Raw genomic sequence first — 22,553 nt, forward strand, 5'->3', positions numbered from 1 at the left:
GATAGGACAGAGAGAAATGGAGAGAGGAGGGGAGACAGAGAGTGGAAGAGAAAGATAGACACCTGCAGACCTGCTTCACCGCCTATGAAGTGACTCCCCTGCAGGTGGGGAGCCAGGAGCTCAAACCAGGATCCTTCTGCCGGTCCTTGTGCTTTGTGCCACGAGTGCTTAACCCGTTGCGCTACTGCCCGACCCCCAATATCTTTTTCTTAAAGATGTATTTATTACAGATAAGAGAGTCTTTCATATGAGAGAGGGAGAAAAGAAGCCAGGTCTTGGGTACATGTGGTACTGAGGGCCAAACCAGGAATCTCTGGTATGCAAGCCTGAACTCTTAACAGTTAAGCCATTCCCCTAAACATTAGATGTCATCTCTTCATCTAGGCAGTAAACTTCTGAAGTTGGGACCATGGAGCTTTGAAGTTTTTATTTAGGTTCTTTTTTTTTTTAAATTTAATTTTATTTATTTATTTATTTATTTATCCCTTTTGTTGCCCTTGTTGTTTTATTGTTGTAGTTACTATTGATGTCGTTGTTGTTGGATAGGACAGAGAGAAATGGAGAGAGGAGGGGAAGACAGAGAGGGGGAGAGAAAGACAGACACCTGCAGACCTGCTTCACCGCCTGTGAAGGGACCTGCCTGCAGGTGGGGAGCTGGGGGCTCGAACCGGAATCCTGACGCCGGTCCTTGAGCTTAGCGCCACCTGCTATTTAGGTTCTTTAAAAAAAAAAAATTTTTTTTATTACCTTTATTTATTTTGATAGGGACAGCCAGAAATTGAGAGGGCAGGGGGTGATAGAGAGAAAGACAGAGAGACACCTGCAACACTGCTTCACCACTCGCAAAGCTTTCCTTCTGTAGGTAGGGAACCTGGGTAGCTCGAACCTGGGTCCTTGTGTATTATAACATGTGCGCTCAACCAAGTGTGCTACCACCCGGCCCTTTCCTTAGATTCTTAATAAAAGTCTGGGCAATGATATTGATGTCCAATTCCACAGAAAACCCAAACCAAGGTGACAGGAACACACAAAACAAGACCAAGCATCAATGAATAAATTTATCTTTAATTTTCTGACCTGGAAGTCTTATTCATTATGGTCATGGGCCACAGCTATTTACACAGAATCACTGTACAATATTTACAGTAAGCTGCTAGGCAGAGCATCACTCTAGTTGGCAAAGAAGGATTTAGAACAGACTAGGAAATACAGCCCTGACAACAACATGGAACCAGAAATCTATAGATGTGGACAGAGGGAAGGTGGTGAGTTATAAGGAAGGTGGGTGAGGTGAGGGAGACATGAGGGAGAAGAGGCATCAAACCACCACTGATTCATGAGTCCACTAGGACACACAATCTTCAAAAGTATGATTTGGAGTTTGAAGGAGTAAAATTTATTACAAACCACCTCGTGAGGAAAAAGAAGGCAATCAAAAACCACACCTTCTATCTCCTCTACCAAGATGCAATTCTGATGATTAAATTCCTAGGGCTGGAGACTAAGAAGGTTGAGAGGGGGAGAGAGAAATGCAGAGACAGAATCTTAAAGAGATAAAGTGAAAAAGAATTAAGACACAGACAAGGTAATGAAGGAATGGAAAATATGGCTGTCAGATCTGAACATCAGAATCACTTTCACAACCTCATCTCCCTCAAAACTCCTTTCACTCTCAAATCTCTGGATTTCAATCTTAAAGGAGAAGAGTTAGAATGAGGCTGATGTACACTGGGGGCAATCTAAGATTTCATCTTATCAATTCAAGTTTCCTTTTTATCCTATACTAAACTATTAGGGTTTGAGTCGTAGCCAAGGGCAGATTAAAGTGAGAATAGACAGAATGGAGGACACAAGGCCACAAAGTCCCACAATCCCAGGGCCACAGCGCCAGAGGCCTAGTTTGTCCAGTGGAATGAAGAGATCACAGGCATTTCTGACCACATCCAGCAGAAGGGGCGGATGGCCTCGAAGAACTCGGGCCAACAGCAAGACTTGGAGCCTGAGCTTCAGAGCCAATTGGGGCAGGCCACCTCCTGGAGTCCCTGGACCCCCAGAAGCTCCAGTTTCAACTCCTACTGGGGCTCCTCCTCCAGAACTCTTCAGTCGCCGACTACAAGCTGAAGATTCTTGTTCCATCAGAAGGCGGATCTCATAAGCATCACGGCTCAAATTCATAATTAGGGAAAACAGATAGTACCTGGGATGCACAGGGCAAAAGGGTTAGTAAGGGCATGTATGCTCACTTGGCATATCTAAGTCATATACGGGAAGTAAATGCTATTTTATGCACTAATAGAGAACTCCTGCGATCTGGGAGGTGGCACAGTGGATAAAAGCATTAGGCTTTTAATCATGGGGTCCTGGCAGTGCATGTACCAGAGTGATGTCCAGGTCTCTTTTTCTATTCGTATCTCTTTCATAAATAAATAAAATCTTTAAAAAGAGACAGAAATCTTCTCCTGCCTTGTTATAACTAGTGTTTATGTGTACCTCAAGACCCTAGTTTAAAATTCATGAGCATATTGAAATTTTCCAAGACCAACCTCAAGTTCCATTTCTATTTGGCAGTCAATTACTATTCACACACGATAAAATGCATTTTAAACACATCTTTTTATTTTATTTTATTTTATTTTTTTGTTGTAGTCGTTAGGGCAGAGAGGAGTCGGTGGTATAACGCAGCCAGGTTAAGCACACATGGTGCAAAGCGCAAGGATGGCATAAAGATAGGACAGAGAGAAATGGAGAGAGGAGGGGAAGACAGAAAAGGAGAAAGACAGACACCTGCAGACCTGCTTCACCACCTGTGAAGCGACTCCCCTGCAGGTGGGGAGCCGGGGCTGGAACCGGGATCCTTACGCCGGTCCTTGTGCTTTGCGCCACCTGCGCTTAACCCACTGCGCTACTGCTGGACTCCCAATAAAATATATTTTAAAAACAAGTTTCAGATTCAAATACATTACAGATCATCTACATCCAATTCTTTTGTTTTAAAAATGTGAGGCCCAGGGATGTTAAGTAATGTGTTATATACAACATAATGTGTTACAGATTCTAAATTCACTTAGACCTGTCTAGGGATTATCACTGTAGCTCAGTACCAGCACTAGAAATCCACCACTCCCTGTGGCCTGCCCTTCCTCCCTCCCTTCCTTCTTTCCCTCCTTCCTTTTACTTTTCTTCCTTTACTTTCTTTTTTACTAGTTAGGACAGAGAGAAATTGAGAGGGAAGGAGAGGACAAAGAGGAAGACAGAAACCTGCAGACTTGCTTCACCACTCTTGAAGCATCCTTCCTACAGATGGAGAGTGGGTGGGTGGGAGGGAGGAATTCAAACCCAGGTCCTTGTGCATGATAACATGTGCACCCAAATGTTTAACTTTTAGTTTCATCTGAGAAGAGTGGTCTGTAGTTAATATGTAATTGTCCTATCTTCAAAACATATCTTGAATCCATCAACTCCTACACTCTACATCAGTCTATCCTTGCCTGAACTACTATTTTTTTTAGTATCTATTTATTTACTTATTCCCTTTTCTTGTCCTTGTTTTTATTATTGTAGTTATTGTTGTTGTTTTTGATGTCGTTGTTGGATAGGACAGAGAGAAATGGAGAGGGGAGGGAAAGACAGAGAGGGGGAGAGACAGACACCTGCAGACCTGCTTCACTGCCTGTGAAGCGACTCCCCTGCAGGTGGGTAGCGGGGGGCTTGAACTGGGATCCTTGCCGGTCCTTGCGCTTTGTGCCATGTGCGCTTAACCTGGTGCGCTACCACCCGACTCCCTATTTTTTTTCTTCTCTTCTCTTCTCTTCTCTTCTCTTCTCTTCTCTTCTCTTCTCTTCTCTTCTCTTCTCTTCTCCTCTCCTCTCCTCTCCTCTCCTCTCCTCTCCTCTCCTCTCCTCTCCTCTTCTCTTCCTCTCTCTAAGTAGAGCACTATTTGGCACTGGTCTATAGTCATGCTGGGGACTGAACCTGGAACCTCTGAGCTTCAAGCGTAAAGTTACTTGCAATAACCATTACACTATTGCTCCAGCCCTTAACTATTTACTTTCAACAGATCTATTAATTGTTCCTGCATGGCTAACCCCCCAAATTTAATTTCATATAGTAATTGTCATAAATTACATCACCACCCCTCTTCTTAATGCCCCTGCAGGTTTCCTTCCTATCTCATTCATAATAAAATTTGATACTTTGGGCCAAATGGAAGTGTGCCCAATTGAGTGCACATGTTACCATGTGCAAGAACCTTTAGGACCTTTATACTACATAGTCCCTTTCCTTGGAATACTTCCCTTCTAAAACATCCACATGGCTAGCTCTTTCTTGCTTTTTAGCTACATGTGTCCTCCTCAGGGAGGCCTTCTCTGGCCCTCCTTCCCCCATTCTGAAGCAACAAGTCATTTGCTTCCTATTGTATGGCTTCACTTAGGTTTCCGCTATATCATTAACTGCTATCTGATATTTTTCCTACTTTGTTTATTTATGTCTCTCCTGGTATGACTATGTAAGCTTCATAGGAAAAGATGCCTTATTAGTTTTACCATTATAATCGCAGTACCAACCACATAGTAAGAGCTCAATATATTTGTTGAATTAAAGGAATAAACACAGCTTATAGAATTTTATTTTATTTTATTTTATTTTATTTTGCCGCCAGGGTTATCGCTGGGGCTCGGTGCCTGCACTCCTAGAAGCCATCTTTTTTCCACTATTATTGTTGTTTCTGCTGCTACTGTTGGACAGGAAAGAGAAATTGAGAGAGGAGGGAAGACAGAGAGGGAAAGAAAAAGATAAGACACCTGCAGACTTGCTTCAGCACTTGCAAAGTGACCCCCTTGCACGTGGGGAGCTGGAGGCTTAAGCCAGGATCCTTGTGCTTTGCACTATGTGTGCTTAACCTGGTGCACTACCACCTAGCCCCCATACAGGTTTTTTTTTTGGGGGGGTTTTGCTGGGGCACAGTGCCTGCACTATGAATTCACTGCTCCTGAAGGCCATTTTCCCCATTTTTTATATTGCCCTTGTTGTTGCCACCATTGCTGTTGTTGGATAGGACAGAGAGAAATAGAGAGAGTAGGGGGAGAGAAGGATAGACACCTGCAGACCTGCCTCACCACCTGTGAGGCGACCCCTCTTGCAGGTGGGGAGCCAGGGACCCTTACACTGGTCTTTTCACTTTGTGCCACCTGCGTTTAACCCGCTGCACTACTGCCCAGCCCCGGGAGTTGCTTTTCCATCCATGCCTCTGTCCTTACCCCTCAGACATCACATGCCACTTTACAGCTATAAATCAGTAAAAAAATGGAGATAAACGTAAGACATGACTGGAGATATAAATAGGCATATGTATATATATATGTGTGTGTTTGTGTGTGTATGTATATATATATATATATATATATGTGTGTGTGTGTGTGTGTGTGTGTGGAGAGAGAATGAATACAGAACAAAAACAAATACAGATGCTATGTATATACATAATTTTATTCCTAAACTATATTTCTCTTCAACTTCACTACCTTAGTTCAAGATATTATCTTTTGACCATATTAGGACGTCTTCTCTTTGTCCTACTACAGTTCATCTTCCACACTGCAGCAGGGACAATTTGAATCATGTCATATCCCTGCTCAATACCCATTATATTGGTACACAGAATAAAATCTAATAAAAGTTAAATAGAAAAATCTTTATTTATTTATTTATTTTTGGATAGGACAGAGAGAAATGGAGAGAGGAGGGGAAGATAGACACCTGCAGACCTGCTTCACCGCCTGTGAAGCGACTCCTCTGCAGGTAGGGAACCGGGGGCTCGAACTGGGATCCTTAGGCCTGTCCTTGCGCTTTGCACCACGTGCGCTTAACCCGCTGCGCTACCGCCGGCTCCCCTTTTTTAAAATTATTTTTATTATCTTTATTTATTGGGCAGAGAAAGCCAGAAATCAAGAGAGATAGGGGCTATAGAGAGGGAGAGAGACAGATAGACACCTGCAGCCCTGCTTCACCACTTGCAAAGTTTTCCCCCTGCAGGTGGGGACTGGGGGCTAAAACCTGAGTCCTTGCACACTGTAATATGTGTACTTAACCAGGTGCGCCACCACCCAGCCCCCAAATAGAACATTCATACCAGTACTTAATAGACCTGGCATGAGTAATCTGTTTCAGTCTTAACACTTTGAGCTTATGCTCTTTACTTAATAGCACCCATTACAACAGCTTTTTGTTTTGTTTTTCCACTAATTCTCTGGAGTCTTTCTCAGTGAGGGGTGTCAGAATGTGCTATCTTGTGTTTGGATAACTTCTACTCAGACTTTGTCTAACTTCTACTTTGTCTAACTTCTACTCAGACTTTGTCTAACTTCTACAGACTTCTGATCTGTACTAAAACAGTTCTACACTGACCTTTAATCAATTCCCCTTGTCAAAGAACTGACAACACGCATTTTTTTCACGAATATTTGATTAGGTGATTAGTTGTTTTAACATCTTGACTGTCCCACTATAGTAGACACTACATGAGAGCAGGAACCATATCTACTAGGCTCTTTGCTGTATTTCCCAGACTAAGTAAGCACCTACTGATTATTTTTAAGATGACTGAATGAGCAGGCAGTGAGGGTGATAACTTGTGAAATACAAAGAAGCAGAATTAAAGCAACACAATACTTCATGTCACCCAATCTTAGTCATTCATCGTGAAAGAGCATCTATCTTTCCAATTCACTGCTTTCTCACAGTTTAAGATCTAAATGAAGACTAGGGGCCAAGTGAATGATTAGCATGTGCATATTCTGGAAGACACCAACACATTTATTTACTTATCTTACTGGAGCATATCTAAACTCTGGCTTTCTATTGTTGCTGGAGATTGAACCTGGAGCCTTTGTTGCCACAAGCATTAAAGTCTTTCTATATAACCACTATGCTATCTCCTCAGTCTTGAGCTCTTTCTTTCATAAAAGTCAAGTTTTGCAGCATGGAAAATACAAAAGGTCTTATAAAAGGATATCAAACCTGAATGAACGCTGAGCCCACTTCTCCTGATCCACACGAGGTACTAGTCCAGACTTGCCAGCCCACAGAACATTGTCACAGGCGAAATATAAGGCTCGATTTAGGTGACTAACAGTGATGCAGAATCTCAGGACAACATCTGATAGGTGTACAGCTCGTTTGGCGGACTCAAGAGCATCTGCTGAGTTACCCAGGCGTAGAACTAGTGGCGATAAGCAAGGAGAAAGCAAAGATTTGGAAATAGTCAAATAAAGAGTATGACACAGTGAAAGAGAGAAAGCAAGGGGGTGAGAGTCCAAAAAATAGAAACAGGAAAAAAAAAAAAAGTTCATTCTCTTTATGGAAAACTGATTTGTGTCCCAGTTTATTTTTCTCAAACTTGTTCCTTATTCTATCCCTGCACTACTCCCTTACTCCTGCTCTCTTAATCAGGACGCCTGCAGAGGATAAAAATGGAGTCAATTGAGGGAGAACTGGCAGAGGGCATAAACAGGAAGGAGGGACTACGGGAGAACAGTTGGGATGGAGGAAGTGTTAGGGTAATCAAAGGACAGGCAGTTACTCACGCTTTCTCCCTAGGCTCAGATGACCCTCCAGTTGCCGAATCTGTTTCTGTAACTCAGGACTGGCCCCATGTTTCTGCAGTGCATGGCCAAGAAGGGAGCAAGCATACTGGGCAGCCCTGGAGGAGAGAGCAGGCTCAGTTAAGTGGAAACCTTTCCATTGCCACCCTCAAAAGGGTCCCCCAAAGACAAGTATGGACTTCTCCTTTTCCCACTTTGAAATCATTCACTTTCTTCCACTTATCTATATTATTATTGCTGTTATTATTACTACTATTATTATTTTGGTTGCTGAGGCTTCACCACTCCAGGCTCTTCTATCAGATAGAGAAAGACAGACTGCCAGAGAGAGGGCAAGACACCATAGGTTGCTCCAGTGAGGTGGTGGTCAAGCTGGAACCTGTGTTGTGCCGTTGGCAAAGCAGGTGCACTATCCAGGTGAGCTATCTTGCAGGGCCACCCTTTCCACCTCTTTTACAACCACGTCTCACCATTGCTCCTTCAGGTCAGGGAGAGGGGAAGGAGCGGGGATAGAAAGGCATCTAGAAGCATAGAAGGTTGTGAACAGCACTATCTAGACTTGAGAAAACAGAGTTGAGGACTGAAGGGCACAGTGAAGGCTCCACGATGAGCACGTCAGTGGGTCCGCAGTGGGTCCGCGTATGTGACAAAGGAGGCAGTGGGGGTTAGCCAGAGGGTAGACTGCTCCTCAGATTAAGGGAGCGAAGAGCTTTCAAATCCTCCTGAGAGGTATCGATGCCAGAACACAGGAATTCCCGAGTGACAACCGCAGAGGACAGGCGCCTCCTCCGTTCCGGAGAACAAGACCAACGCCCAGTGGCCAGTGGGGAGCCTGGTGGTTTTCTGTGGACACGACAACCCCAAGTGGCCTTCCCGCCGACCCGCTCATGCCTCAGTTTCCCCATCTTTCCCGCGAGCTAAAACGAATCATCTCCTCCCGCGGGTTCTAACCAGCCCCGCGCGCAGGGTCCGTCCCGGCCCCCGTAGCACGAGCTGACCCCGCAGGGTGCAGTCCCCTGGCCTCCCGACGACCGTCCCCGCCCTGCCCCGCTCGTGTTGGAGCCGCACCTACACAGCCGCTCCCGGGCCTGGCTCTGAGCGCTAAAGCGGACCCAGGCGTCCATGACAGCCGCAGCCCCGGCTCCGCAGCCCCGAGCCCGCCCCCACTGCCCGCCCCCAGCCACGCCTCCACGGCCGCCCAACGGGGTCTCGCGAGGGACAAAAGTCGCCCGGCAAGAAGGCGAGTGAGCCCGCCGCGCGAAACGGGATTTCAGCGCCACCCGCCAGTCTCCAGTCTGCACCCGAAGGCCCTGCGCGCGTCTCTGGCCGAGCGCCCTCCTCTGCTGCGGTCTCCATTGCCGGAGCCCGCCTCCAGACGCGCACTGCCTAAATATCCGGGCCAAGGGCGGGGCCTGCGGGAGCATCCAGCGTCCTGCCTGGATAGACCGCCCCTTGGGGTGCATCCTGCGGAGCCCCCCCAACTCACACACAGCACTGGATTCCGGCTGCTTCCAGGGCTCTGCGGGCTGGAGAAGTCTGGAAGGAGCAGCCCGCGGGAGATCCGCTCCCAGCAGGACTCTGACCTCCAGATCATGGGGCGTCTCCGAAGAGACCGTAGTGGGCGACATTCGCAATAACCAGTTCCAGACCCTAAACAGGAGGGCGAAGACTGTGGCCGAAGCTGACTTCTTTCCACCTGCACTCACTTCATTCCTCGCTACCCTTTCGCTGTCCAGGCCACCATGTCCGTAGGCAACGGCACCCCATGGGGGTCGGCAGTCGGGGAGGAGGTCTGGGCGGGCCCCGGAGTACAAGTGGAGGACTCGGAGCTGCCCACCTTCTCAGCTGCAGCCAAGGTCCGAGTGGGAGTAACCATCGTGTTGTTCGTGTCTTCGGCTGGAGGGAACCTGGCGGTGCTGTGGTCAGTGACGCGACAGCAATCCAGCCAGTTCCGCCGCTCTCCAGTTCGGCGACTCTTTGCCCATTTAGCAGCCGCCGACTTACTGGTCACTTTTGTGGTTATGCCCCTAGATGCCACCTGGAATGTCACCGTTCAGTGGCTCGCGGGGGACATCGCATGTCGGATACTCATGTTCCTGAAGCTCGTGGCTATGTATGCTGCAGCTTTCCTGCCTGTGGTCATCGGGCTTGACCGCCAAGCAGCAATCCTCCACCCGCTTGGACCCCGCTCAACTGGAAGTAAACTTCTGGGAGCAGCCTGGGGACTTAGTTTCCTGCTTGCCCTGCCCCAGGTGAGTGATTTGAATTTGGCCAGTCATTCATTAATCCTCTCTGTCTTCTTTGCCAATTAAGATCATTGCATCCTGATTCTCATCTCTGAGACTAACTCTTAAAAACAGTACCTTGTATCTATGCCTCTTAGGCTTTGCTTTACTACACTTGGCTTCCACTTCTTTGCACCCCCCTCCCCCAATCCCAGATCCACTTCCTTTAGATGGTTGCAGAAAAACCAGGTCAGGGAGGAAACTCAGGAGACAGGTTATGTGGGTGTGTAAGACAGTCAAGTCAGAGGCTCTGGGTAAAACTGGTATTTCATCCATGAAAAAAAAATTTTTTTAATCTATTTTGATTAGAATACTGGTCAGTTCTGACTTATGGTGGTGCTGGGGATTGAATTTGGGGTCTGGGAGCGTCAGACATGAAAGTCTTTTATGCTATCTCCCCAGCCCTTCATGAAAAGGCTGGAATGGTAGTTTGCAGTCCGGGTGCAGCTCTGGAATCAAGTGGGAGATGCTATAGCACAGTTGTATCTCTCCCTCTGTCTGAATGAAAAAGGGGGCCAAGTGGTTGGGCTCCACAAAAATAAACATGCATCACACATGCACATATCACACACCACGTAAACTCAAGTACTAAAGTAACAATATCCAGCTTTCAAGAAATTTGTAGGGCCAGGCCTGCATGGTTTAAGTATGCCAGAGCATCTGGCCTCTCATAAAATCAAGTAAATAAAAGATATTTAGAAAAAAATTGTAGGGAGCTGGGTATATGTATTTTTTCCACTTTGTGAGGTACATGCTTAACATATACAAAGATCCAGGTTCAAGCCCCAGCCCCACATGGGAAGACCATGACAGGCAGTGTTCATTTAAGTTGGATGTACTGAGAATGAAAACCTGGCTTGGGGGAGCTGAATGGTAGCACAGCGAGTTAAGCACACTTAGAGCAAGGACCAGTGTAAGGATCTCAGTTCCAGCCCCTGGCTCCCCACCTGCAGGGAGTTGCTTCACTGGTGCTGAAGCAGGTCTGCAGGTGTCTTAACTTTCTATGCCCCTCTCTGTCTTCCCATCCTCTCTCAATTTCTCTCTGTCCTATCCAACAATGACACCAATAAAAACAACAATAATAACAGCAAAGATAAACAAGGGCAACAAAAAGGGAAAAATAGCCTCCAGGAGCAGTGGATTTGTAGTGCAGGCACCGAGCCCCAGCAATAACCCTGGAGGCAGAAAAGAAAAAAAACTCCTTGTAAGTAGTGAGATCATGTCTGTGTAATGCAGATACTGCAAAAGATAAATGAATTTTTTTTTTTTGCTACTAGAGGTTGGTTGGCCTGCCACTCCCAGTAGCCTATCCCCCCCCCCCGTTTTTATAGAGGGTAAGAGAAAGACTTGCAGCATTTATTCATTGCTTATTAAACTTGCCCCTTTCCCTTTGCACGTTGGGGTGCTTGAGTCCAGTAGCTTAGGTATGTGTGTACTACCAGGTGTGCCACTGCCTGGCCGAGGGTGAGGGGAGATAGAGCTGTAGACTGATAAGGAAACAGATTAGTATGAAATTACAAATTAGTACATGACCAGGTAGTATACAGAATCTAGAAATAGGTGAAAGATGGTGGCTCAGCAGGTTGAGTGCACATGTTACAATGTGTAAGGCCCTGGTCCCCACCTGCAGGGGGAAAACTTTGCAAGTGGTGAAGCAGGGCTGCAGTTGTCTCTCTCCCTCCCCCTTCCCTTTCTAACCAATTAATAAAGATAATTGAAAAATTCCTATTCAATTAATAAAGATAATTAAAATAAGGCAGCCTCATAAAAAACAAAACCACTATCACCATCTGGGGAGAAAAGAGCAGTATCTGAAACTAGGACCAAGATTATGTCTGGAAGGGGCTGTGATTTCAACCTGGAGTGTTAAAGGGATAGCATTATTGGGATAGACTTTAAGATCTGGTCCTTAAACCTTTAAATGTGAGAAATAAAATCACCAGTAGCCAGGGAGGTGACACACTAGGCAAGTAAAGTAGTGTGAGGCCCCAGGCTTAACCCTCAACATATGTCAAGAGTAGTGCTCTGGCTTCTCATAAAATATCTGAGATATCTTCATCAAAAAGTCTTGACTATAGACAAAACAAATATATAGCTTCCAGGATGTTGCAAACAGAAGCTTTAAAAAGCAGCCTTCTTACAACACTAAAACAAGGGCAACAAAAGGGAATAAAATAAAAAATAATAATAATAATGAAGCCTTCTTAAAAAAAAGTAAATAAAAAATAAAAAGCATCCTTCTGCCTCAGTGTTTTATAAGTATGAGTTGGGGGAGTCAGTCTGTAACTCAGTGGGTTAAGCGCGGGTGGCACAAAGCACAAGGACAGCATAAGGATTTGGGTTCTGGCTCCCCACCTGCAGGGGAGTTGCATCACAAGTGATGAAGCAGGTCTGCAGGTGTCTATCTTTCTCTCCCCCTCTTTGTCTCCCCCTCCTCTCTCCATGTCTCTCTTTCCTATCCAACAATGAGGACATCAATAACTACAACAATAAAGAAAACAAGGGGGCAACAAAAAGGAATAAATAAATAAATAAATATTTTATAAAAAAAAATAGGGAGTCGGGCGGTAGCACAGAGGGTTAAGCGCAGGTGGCACAAAGCTCAAGGACTGGTGGAAGGATCCTGGATTGAGCCCCCGGCTCCCCACATGTAGGGGGTTTGCTTCACAGGCGGTGAAGCAGGTCTGTAGGTGTCTATCTTTCTCTCCCCCTCTCTGTCTTCTTCTTCTCTCCATTTCTCTCTATCCTATCAAACAATGACAACGTCAAGAACAATAATAACTACAACAACAATAAAAACAAGGGCAACAAAAAGGAAATAAATATTTTTAAAAAATAATAAAATAATAATAAAAATAAAAGTATGAGTTGGGGGATGCAGAGATTCTCATGACTGAGGATCCAGAGTCTGAGGTTCAGTCCTCACATGCCAGAGTTGAACAGTACTCTGGTAAGAAAAGAAAAAAAAAGGTACAATTGGGGTTGTTTCTATGAAGCAAATTTTAGACACGGACTGGGAGAAGCCTATTTTTGTTGCATTGTGTGCCAATGTTACTTTGTTTTGTTTTTTCCTTAGTTTAGGCACTACCACTAAATAGCTATTTTACTTAGCTAATCATTTGCAATCCATGAGCAAGAAGATGATGGAATAGATGAATTTTGCCCTTTCTCATAGCCTGACCGTAACTGCAGTTTCTACTTGCTTCAGTAGCACAAACCAGTGGATATTATGATATATGTGCATAAAAGTGACATTTAGGTTTAGAAACAGTACCCTCTGGTATATAAGTTGTGCATTGCCCATATGCTGTATTTAAATACTGGCACAAATAAAACTGTATTCTAAGTGTGGTGTTGCTGGGCTAGCATTGCGGGCAAGAGAGGGACAACCAGAACTCATGGCTGAGCCAGACACAGTCCATTCTTTATTGATCAGAAAAGAATCTGCCTTTATACCTTCCGAGGCGGAAGTGGCAGGGTGGAAAAAAGGAAGTACATAGGATAAGGGGTGGGGAAAGGAAAGAGCTTGGAAGTATCAAGCTTGCATCTAACCAGTGGGGATTAAACCAATGCCATGCAGGCAGGGTGGGTCTCAGACAAAACAATGATTATGTAAATAGACCACAGCTTTAAGCAATGCAGGGAAACCTGGCCTGATGACCAACATGGATAGAAACAGAAGCAGAATTAGCCAAAGGAGAAATGATGAGCAACATGGTGTTAGTGTGGTGAGGGAGTATATTGCTCCTGAATTATTTTTTAGGTTTTAAGTTTCTCTAAGTATCAGTATTAGTTGTAAAGGAGATTTCTACAGAGGTAGACCATGGCTATGGCCTCAACTCTTTAGGTTCAGAAGATTGGCTATTTTTCTTTTAAGACTGGCTATTTTTAAGCCCCTCCTCATAATGTTTCAAGTGCTTCTTCTCATAGTGCCATGACACCCCCACCGAAAAGCCTGGTAACATACGGACTCAAGATAGGGGGAAAGGGGAGTCACACAGTAGCGCAGAGGGTTAAGCGCAGGTGGCGCAAAGCTCCAGGACCAGCATAAGGATCCTGGTTCGAGCCCCCGGCTGCCCACCTGCAGAGGAGTCACTTCACAAACGGCGAAGCAGGTCTGCAGGTGTCTTTCTCTCCCCCTCTCTGTCATCCCCTCCTCTCCCCATTTCTCTCTTTCTTATCCAACAACAAAAAACAAGGGCAACAAAAGGAAAAATAAATAAATATTTTTTAAAAAAAGATGGGGAAAAGGAAAGATGACTTAACAAGGGACCAGGTGGTGGCACACCTGGGTGAACAGATATATTACAGTGCTCAAGAACCCAGGTTCAAGTCGCCAGACCCCACCTGCAGGGGGAGAGCTTTGTGAGTGGTGAGGCAGTGTTGCAGATGTCTGTCTCTCTCCCTATCTCACCCCCTTCCTTCTCAATTTCTGGCTGTCTCTATCAAATTAATAAACAAATACAAAAAAGATTTTAAAATATACCACTGAACAATTAGCTCACTGTAACCGTATCACAACTCCAACCAGTTCATAACATTCTGTCTATAGAAATCACTTTCCCAGCATCCAGTAATCTGATATCTACTGAATGAAGAGTGACTCAGTTTACACCTAACTTGAGGTAACCCTAAAGCTCTCAACTGAAAGTTTCAAACAGAAACAACAAAAAAAGTCCCCAGCATTTATCAAAAATGGGGACAGGGCAGACAATAAAATTGAAAATAGCAGTTTTTATTAATGTAATCATAAATGGCAAACACTTTCCCCATTGTACTTATTGTATACATTACTGTATACTAAAGATCATTTCAGAGTGGCTATGACTTGACATTTTAGCAGCACCCATACTATATATATATATTTTTTTTTTTTTTTACACAGAATAACAGACATTAGGAACATCATTTTAGCTAACAATGTTAGTGAGACAGAAGATAGTCCTTTATAAAGTGCAATGTCAGAATAGCACTTAAAGTAGGATTCAAGTCTCCACAGCCTAGGTAAGAGGACCTTTTAAAAATGAACCAATATGCAGTGTAGCATCACTCTGCAAATAAAAAAGTAATAATAAGAATAAAGGGGAGGGAGTGATTTGGGAAGAGACAGTGCCACTATGGGGAGGTTGTGGGTGTGGGGGAAACCCAATTCTAATAGTCCTTAACTCCACTCCAGCTGTTCCTGTTTCGTACTGTCCGCCGAGCTGGCCCAGTCCCCTTCACTCAGTGTGTCACCAAAGGCAGCTTCAAGGCTCGATGGCAAGAGACCACCTATAACTTCTTCACCTTCTGCTGCCTCTTTCTGCTGCCACTGACTGCCATGACCATCTGCTATAGCCGCATTGTCCTCAGTGTGTCCAGTCCCCGAACAAGGAAGGGGAACCATGGTGAGACTCCAATCCCCAATCCATATAGCTTAGAACTTTTGCCATGGCCTCATTTACCTGATAATTATCCATGAAACCAAAAGTGAGACACTAACATTATCTCCAGTGCTTGATGCTACACACAGTTTTATTAAATGCCTCCAATTCTAGGCAGCCTCTAGACATACTCTGGAGTTAACTAAGGAGAAAGGTCATCCACCTTTACTCCTAGACACCAGGTTTTCAAGTAGATTTAGTTAGTAGCTTCATGATACAATGCCTCAGTCAAAATCTTTTCTCAAGTTGTCTAACTCCGGGGACTTGGGGGTTGGATGGGGTGCATGCATGCAGTCTCAGTTTGGGAAAGTGAAGGTTTCCAGCCTTCTTTGTAGGGAGAGAGTTCTATCTCACCATCTCTGTGCTTGTGCACAGTCCCGCCAACTTAGTTCGGTAGCTGAGTGTTCTGAATGGAAGTCTGTTTTCTAAATTCTCAGCCCATGCCGATGAATTTGCCCTCCGACGCTCACCAGACAATCGCCCCCGTGTTCGCCTGCGGGCCCTTCGACTGGCCCTGCTTGTTTTGCTGACCTTCGTCCTCTGCTGGACACCCTATTACCTGCTAGGGCTATGGTACTGGTTCTCTCCCACCATGCTAGCTGAAGTCCCTTCTAGTCTCAGTCACATCCTTTTTCTCTTTGGCCTTCTCAATGCTCCCCTGGATCCTCTCCTCTATGGGGTCTTCACCCTTGGCTGCCGAAGAAGGCCCCATGAACTTAGTATTGACTCTTCCAGGGAAGGAGGGTCTGGGAAAATGACTCAACAGGGGACTCAAGTTCCTAGGCAACTGGAATTACAAGCAAACGTGGCAACATGGGCAGGACAAACAAGAGACATTCTTCTTACATCCATTCACTCACAACAGGACATGCAGGAAGCATGAGAGTATTTCATTCCTATTCCTTCTCTCTTAGCTTCCAAGGAAAAGAAACACTTAAGTACTGATATGCAGGGCTAGCATGAGGGTGTTTCTTCCCGGGCACGTGCTCTCTGGGTTGCAGAGAACTCTGCCGGAGCCAGCCTAGCCTGCTGCCTACTCAGCGACGCGGGAGAGGAACCAGGAACTCTTGTGGCTGAGCTGGAACGCAATATGCCCTCATTTATTGATCAGACACATTGCCTTTTATGTATCTCTTCACCAGAAGTGGCAAGGGGGAAGGAAATGACTAGAAGAGGGGACGGAGCAAAAAAAAAGAGTGGGAACAGAACATAGAAACTTCCATCTAACCAGTGGGGATTAAACCAATACCCTGCAGGCAGGGCCAGTCTCAGGCAAGACAGTGATTATGTAAATAGATCACAGCATCAAGCAGTGCAAGGGAACCTGACGTGATGACCAACACAGATAGAAACAGAAGGGGTCTTTAGAAGCAGAATTAGCCAAAGGAGAAATGATGACCAACACTGATAGTATAAAAATTGAGACTATGTTTAATGTACAAAACTCTCACAGGCAAAAGAACCTTCCCAGTCACACCATCTACCTTCCTACAAATAATGTTTCAGAGCTGCAATGTTATGACAGCAAGGTGACTTTAAAGTAGAAAACAAAAATGGAGTATTTATTCTAAATCAAACACTAGGCAAATAATATAAGAGACGAATATAAACACATTTGAGGTTCACCCCCACCCGAAACCATTCTTCCAAGACTGCACAGTCAAATGGAAAATCTGGATCGAACCCCTGCACAAAAGGGGCTTTCAGCGACGCCTCCGATCTGGACTCCTACTGCGTCTTCGGCCACCTCTAAGGAAATGGAAGGAAGAGTTCATTAGAATGACATAATGCAATGTCCATACCTCCTACACTAAGATAGGATTTGCCCTTTCCACTTTACCTTCTCTTGCCCTTGGGTGGACCCCGAACAAAACACCAGTCCACACTGATTGGCTGTCCCATCAAATCTTGGCCATTGAGTCCCTCCATAGCAGCCTGTGCCTCCTTGTATGTTTCATATTCAACTAAAGTATATCCCTGGGGCAAAAGAAAAGATAGGGATGAAATAATTTCCGTTCTGCCCAATATCAGTGAATATCTTTCTTAAACAAATTCACACTCCATTAGAAAAAGCTATAAACTTTAAACAATGAACTTATGTTCTATAATCCTACTGTATGAACAATGTGTCTGTTTGTTTGTCTCATTGCTGTGTCTAACAAAAGTCAGTTTCCTGTGTCTTCTCAACTCTCAGAGTAGAAAGCCACAGTAAATGTAAGAAAACTAGAATGCAGGAGTCAGGTGGTAGTGCAGCGGACTGAGCCAGGTGACGCAAAGTGCAAGGACCCGGAACCGCCAAAGGATCCACATTTGAGCCCCCGGACCCCCACCTGCAGAGCAGATGCTTCACAAATGGTGAAGCAGGTCTGCAGGTGTCTTTCTCTCCCCCTCTCTGTCTTCCCCTCCTCTCTCCATTTCTCTCTGTCCTAACAACAATAAAAAAATAAGGACAACAAAAGGGAGTAAATATTCAAAACTATCAAGGCTGTCTAGGATTTCAGGGAAGGGAGACAATGGAATTACTGAAGATACCTTCAGATACCCAGTCCGTCTATCCAAGTTGAGATGGATATTTTTTATTTCCCCATACTCTGCAAATTTGTCGTGAATGTCTTCTTCTGTGGCTTCCTCGTGGACTCCAGTAACAAAGAGAATCCAGCCTTCAACAGCTGTTGGGGAAGGGAGGTACATGAGAGGTACAGGATATGGCTGGGGGAAGAAAGCATAGTTATGCGAACAGACTCTCATGCCCAAGGCTCTGAGAGGTCCCAGGTTCAAACACCCCCTCCTACACCCCTGCCTTTTATAACCAATACTCTGGTGTTTTTTTTAAAAAAAAAAAACAGTAGGGAGTCGGGCGATAGCGCAGCGGGTTAAGCGCAGGTGGCGCAAAGCACAAGGACCAGAGGAAGGATCCGGGTTTGAGCCCCTGGCTCCCCACCTGTAGGGGAGTCGCTTCACAGGCAGTGAAGCAGGTCTGCAGGTGTCTATCTTTCACTCCCCCTCTCTGTCTTCCCCTCCTCTCTCCATTTCTCTCTGTCCTATCCAACAACGATGACATCAATAATAACTACAACAATAAAACAAGGACAACAAAAGGGAATAAATAAATAAATATTAAAAAAAAACAAAACAGTAGAATACAGATTACAAAGACTGACTAAACAATCATGACTCCCATTCCTACTAGTCTTGTTCCTTAGACATAGAGCTCCCTCCCCTCTCCCAAACACACATAACAGAATCCATTTTACTTACAGCGTTGTGGTCCTGGCTCATCACCATCTTGCTCCACACTGTCATAATCTTCACGCATCCGCGCTCGGGACCCTTCTTCTATGAGAGACAAACACGAGATCACCAGAAACTCCTCTCTCCCACTGTTCCTCTTAAGGCTGACATAGGGATTCCAACACGTAGTTCTCGCCATTCTAGGGTACCGTGTTCAGTTGTCCCACGTACTCACCAGAACCAAAGCCACGACCCTTCCGTTTTTTCGCCTTTTCTTTCAGCTTATGGATGCTTTCTGGTGTTCCCGAAACGAAAATATAAATTACAAAGGAAGCTGTTACTTACAACTAGCCTTCCCCCACCCCATACTTTATCTGGAAGCAAACCCAATCACCACCAGTTTCAGCCCCGACCCCATCCTCCCAAAGGAGGCGAAGGCGCTGGTCCAACAGACCCGGTTCTTCGTCTCTAATCCTCCCACTCGGCTAAGAGGAAAGAGAACATTTCCACACTACAGCCTCCTTTCGCGCTTTCCCCACTTCCCGCCTCCCACTCGGCTAAGAGGAAAGAGAACATTTCCACACTACAGCCTCCTTTCGCGCTTTCCCCACTTCCCGCAGCCGCCTCCACAGTCCTCACCGTCCCCATCTTCATCCATAGCGAAATCCTCGCCCCCAGCCTCATGAAGATCCAGTACGTCTGCCATCTCGCCCCTGTGCTGGTTCTCGTCGGTGCCGCTCAGGCTGTAAGCATCTCCGGAAACTGTCGCTGAGGGCAAAGGTCGCCAGTCTCGTTGACCAATCACAAGCTAGCGCTAGGCCCCACCCTTGGCGAGGTAAATATACGCAAATTAAGGTGGGCCCGCCGTGGGCGGATACAGGAAGTGCTCTTGTAGCCATCTTAAGCGGAGGGCTCCGTTTCCGCGCAGTCGGGGACGGACCGGGACAGTCGGACTGCAGGACTTCGTCTCAGCCAGGGCAGCCGGCCGGAACTACTGCCTGTGAAACGCAGCCTGATTCTTTGAGGCATGGTCTCTGCCTCTCTTCACACACTGGGATCTCGAAGATGAAAAAACTTTTTCTCTCAAAACTTCCTGTACCTTGTCCCGAGGAGCAGCCAGATCTGACAGAAGCGGTTGTCTGTTTGAAGTAGCCAGAGGACCCGGAACATAGTTCACCTGGTAGAGCGCGCACTTTGCCTGACACCGTGCCAGGGCCCCCCGTTCCCCCCAATACACATGCCACTTGGGAGCTCCGTGCAAGGCAAGAGGGACAGAGCTGTCCTCAGTCTTTTCTCCTCCCAGTGTCTCTGTATTTGAAAATTCAAACCAGGAAGAGGCAGAGCGGGTTGGCAGGCTATTTTCCCCACTCCAGGAAAAAAACAAAACAAAAAACAGTGGGGAGGGGTCAAGTAGATCAGCATTATAACGCAGGGCCTGTATGTGTCATCTAAGGATTTGGAGGTATTTCCCATTATTATATTTGAAAAGATTTTAATGTGCCTTTATTATAGACCAGAACACTGCGCAGCGGCGCCCAGCACTGAAAACTTCTAGGCATAAAAGTCAGGTTTAAGGCATCATGCCATCTCCCTAAAGTCATTTTTATCCTTTAAAACTTTTTTTTACTGGGGCCGGAGTGTGGCGCAACCAATTCAGTGCACGTATTACCGAGAGCCCCGCACTCCCCACCTGCAGGGAGGACTTTTCAGCTGCGAAGCAGGTTTGCAGGTGTCTATCTTTCCCTCCCTATCTCCCCCTCCTCTCAATTTTTCTCTGTTCTATCTAATAATAACAACAGATTTTAATTATTACGAGAGAGAGACCAAAATATTTCTCAGCTGTGTACTAAAGAGATGCCAGCATTCAAACCTGGCACCGCTGAAGTCTCAGGCATGCGAGTTGGTAGTCTTAACAGACTAGTTTTCTCGAGCCTTTGTAGACAAATGTTTCTGTACTTATGTAGTCTTTTTTTTTTTTTAAAGACTTTATTCATGAGAAAGACAGGAGGAGAGAGAAAGAACCAGACATCACTCTGGTACATGTGCTACCAGGGATTGAACTCAGGACCCCAAGTTTGAGAGTCCAGTGTTGTTATCTACTGTGCCACCTCCCAGACCACTGTAGTCATGATTTTTAACACTTGACAGTTTTATATGTATATATATATATATATATTATTGTTAATATTTATTATTGATAGAGACAGATTGAAAGAATGGGGGGAGAGAGACAGAGACATCTATAGCCCTGCTTCACCATTGGTGAAGCTGTTGTCCTGCAGGTGGACACCACTGGCTTGAACCTGGGTTTTGTGTAATGTGTGAACTTAACCAAGTGCATCACCACCTGGCCCCATGATTTTATTTATTCGTAAAGAAGACAGGAGAAGGAGAGAAAGAAAGAACCAGACATCACTCTGGTACATGTGCTGCCAGGCATTAAACTCAGGACCTCATGCTTGAGAGTCCAGTGCTTTTATTTTTTTATTTTTCCCTATTGTTGCCCCTATTTTTTTACTGTTATTTTTTAATATTTATTTTATTTATTGTTTTGTTGCCCTTGTTTTGTTGTTGTAGTTATTATTGTTGCTATTCATGTTGTTGTTGTTGGATAGGACAGAGAGAAATGGAGAGAGGAGGGGAAGACAGGGGGGAGAGAAAGATAAACACCTGCAGACCGGCTTCACCGCCTGTGAAGAGACTCCCCTGCAGGTGGGGAGCCAGGGGCTCGAACCGGGATCCTTATGCCCGTCCTTGCGCTTTGTCGTTGTTGTTAGATAGGACAGAGAGAAATGGAAAGAGAAGGGGAGAGAAAGACACCCGCAGACCTGCTTCACCACCTGTGAAGCAACTTCCCTGCAGGTGGGGAGCCGTGGTATCCTTAACCTGTCCCTGCGCTTTGTGCCACCTATGCTTAACTTGATGCGCTACAGCCCGACTCCCAAGAGTCCAGTGCTTAATCCACTGTGCCACCACACAGACCACCATTTATTTATTTATTTATTTATTTATTTATTTATTGCCACAGCACTGGTTTATGCTCATATGGGAGATTGAACTTGGAACTTTGAAGCCTCAGGCATGAGTCTCTTTGAATAACCATTATGCTATCTACCCCCACCTATATTATTACTAGGATTGTTCCTTAAATAAACTGATTTTATAAACATAAAATTATAGATAGGAATTGATAACGCATCTGGGAAGATGCCTTCTGTCTTGGCAACCCTCGGTCCACCACATGGGAGTGCTGTGGAAGCTTCCATTCTGTAGGTTCTCTCTGAAAAAGTCATCCCAGAGCAGTGCAGCCCTGGTCATCACAAGGAAAATAATAAAATGGTGTTGTCTTGAACCCAAGTAAAAGACTCTGGGGTGAGTGGGGTGGGGGGAGTACAGGTCCAGGAATAGGATGACAGAGGATCTAGTGGGGATTGTATTATTATGTGAAAAACTAAGAAATGTTATGCATGTACAAACTATTGTATTTATTGTCAAATGTAAAACATTAATCTCCCAATAAAGAAAAAAAAATAATAAAATGGGCAATCACTAAACTGAAATGTCACTATCATAAATGAAAAGTCTTGTGGTCCGGGAGGTGGCGCAGTGGTAAAGCTTGGGACTCTCAGGCATGAGGTCCCGAGTGTGATCCCCAGCACACATGTGCCAGAGTGATGTCTGGTTCTTTCTCTCTCCTGTCTTTCTCATAAATAAATAAAATATGTTTTTTAAAAAAAGAATCTGATGTTTTTCTACTGTAAACTCAGGGATCCCTGTAGAGAGTAAGAATGGAGTCAGTGCTGGGGAGATAGCTCAGCCTTTTAGAGCATTAACTAATATGTGCAAGGCCTCAAGAGTTCTGGCTTATGGTGATGGTGGTGCCAGGGGTGAACCTGCAGCCTCTAGTGCCTCAGTCATGCAAATTGGGTGCATTACCTTTTTGCTATCTTCCATCTATAAAATAAATGTTTAAAATACATATTTATTGCAGGGGTGAGAGATAGCATAATGGT

At 45.3% G+C, this 22,553-nt stretch overlaps 4 protein-coding genes and 1 long non-coding RNA gene across 6 annotated transcripts in view; 3 read left to right on the forward strand and 2 right to left on the reverse strand.

The window, feature by feature from the left end:
• The window catches only part of GPR89A (G protein-coupled receptor 89A), a 327,321-nt gene extending 314,089 nt beyond the window's left edge, over nucleotides 1-13,232 (forward strand). Inside the window, exon 15 of the transcript XR_009552604.1 lies at nucleotides 12,577-13,232. The gene's annotated coding sequence lies outside the window, so the exon portion shown is untranslated. The remainder of the gene's footprint in view (nucleotides 1-12,576) is intronic.
• On the reverse strand, nucleotides 1,046-9,068 carry PEX11B (peroxisomal biogenesis factor 11 beta). The gene is made up of 4 exons (XM_007538686.3): nucleotides 8,670-9,068; nucleotides 7,584-7,699; nucleotides 7,018-7,219; nucleotides 1,046-2,197 (listed from the first exon to the last, which is right to left on the reverse strand). Exons 1-4 carry the CDS (start codon nucleotides 9,062-9,064, stop codon nucleotides 1,792-1,794), a joined length of 1,119 nt encoding a protein of 372 aa, XP_007538748.2. The 5' UTR covers nucleotides 9,065-9,068; the 3' UTR covers nucleotides 1,046-1,791.
• Nucleotides 9,201-16,940, forward strand: LOC103127802 (gonadotropin-releasing hormone II receptor-like). Its single transcript, XM_007538694.3, has 3 exons — nucleotides 9,201-9,853; nucleotides 15,063-15,273; nucleotides 15,747-16,940. Exons 1-3 carry the CDS (start codon nucleotides 9,344-9,346, stop codon nucleotides 16,190-16,192), a joined length of 1,167 nt encoding a protein of 388 aa, XP_007538756.2. The 5' UTR covers nucleotides 9,201-9,343; the 3' UTR covers nucleotides 16,193-16,940.
• Nucleotides 16,725-19,326, reverse strand: RBM8A (RNA binding motif protein 8A). 2 transcript variants are annotated; one of them, XM_060202014.1, is made up of 6 exons: nucleotides 19,180-19,326; nucleotides 18,776-18,835; nucleotides 18,568-18,645; nucleotides 17,842-17,978; nucleotides 17,150-17,286; nucleotides 16,725-17,058 (listed from the first exon to the last, which is right to left on the reverse strand). In XM_060202014.1, exons 1-6 carry the CDS (start codon nucleotides 19,244-19,246, stop codon nucleotides 17,013-17,015), a joined length of 525 nt encoding a protein of 174 aa, XP_060057997.1. In that variant the 5' UTR covers nucleotides 19,247-19,326; the 3' UTR covers nucleotides 16,725-17,012. The 2 variants fall into 2 exon arrangements, with proteins under 2 accessions (XP_060057997.1, XP_060057998.1); XM_060202015.1 differs by having other exon boundaries at nucleotides 18,568-18,642; nucleotides 19,180-19,325.
• Nucleotides 19,327-19,466: 140 nt separating this feature from the next.
• The window catches only part of LOC132541412 (uncharacterized), a 40,592-nt gene continuing 37,505 nt past the window's right edge, over nucleotides 19,467-22,553 (forward strand). Inside the window, exon 1 of the long non-coding RNA XR_009552605.1 lies at nucleotides 19,467-20,002. This is a non-coding gene — a long non-coding RNA (uncharacterized LOC132541412). The remainder of the gene's footprint in view (nucleotides 20,003-22,553) is intronic.

This window comes from Erinaceus europaeus, chromosome 11, assembly GCF_950295315.1.
Source record: "Erinaceus europaeus chromosome 11, mEriEur2.1, whole genome shotgun sequence".
NCBI lineage: Eukaryota > Metazoa > Chordata > Mammalia > Eulipotyphla > Erinaceidae > Erinaceus > Erinaceus europaeus.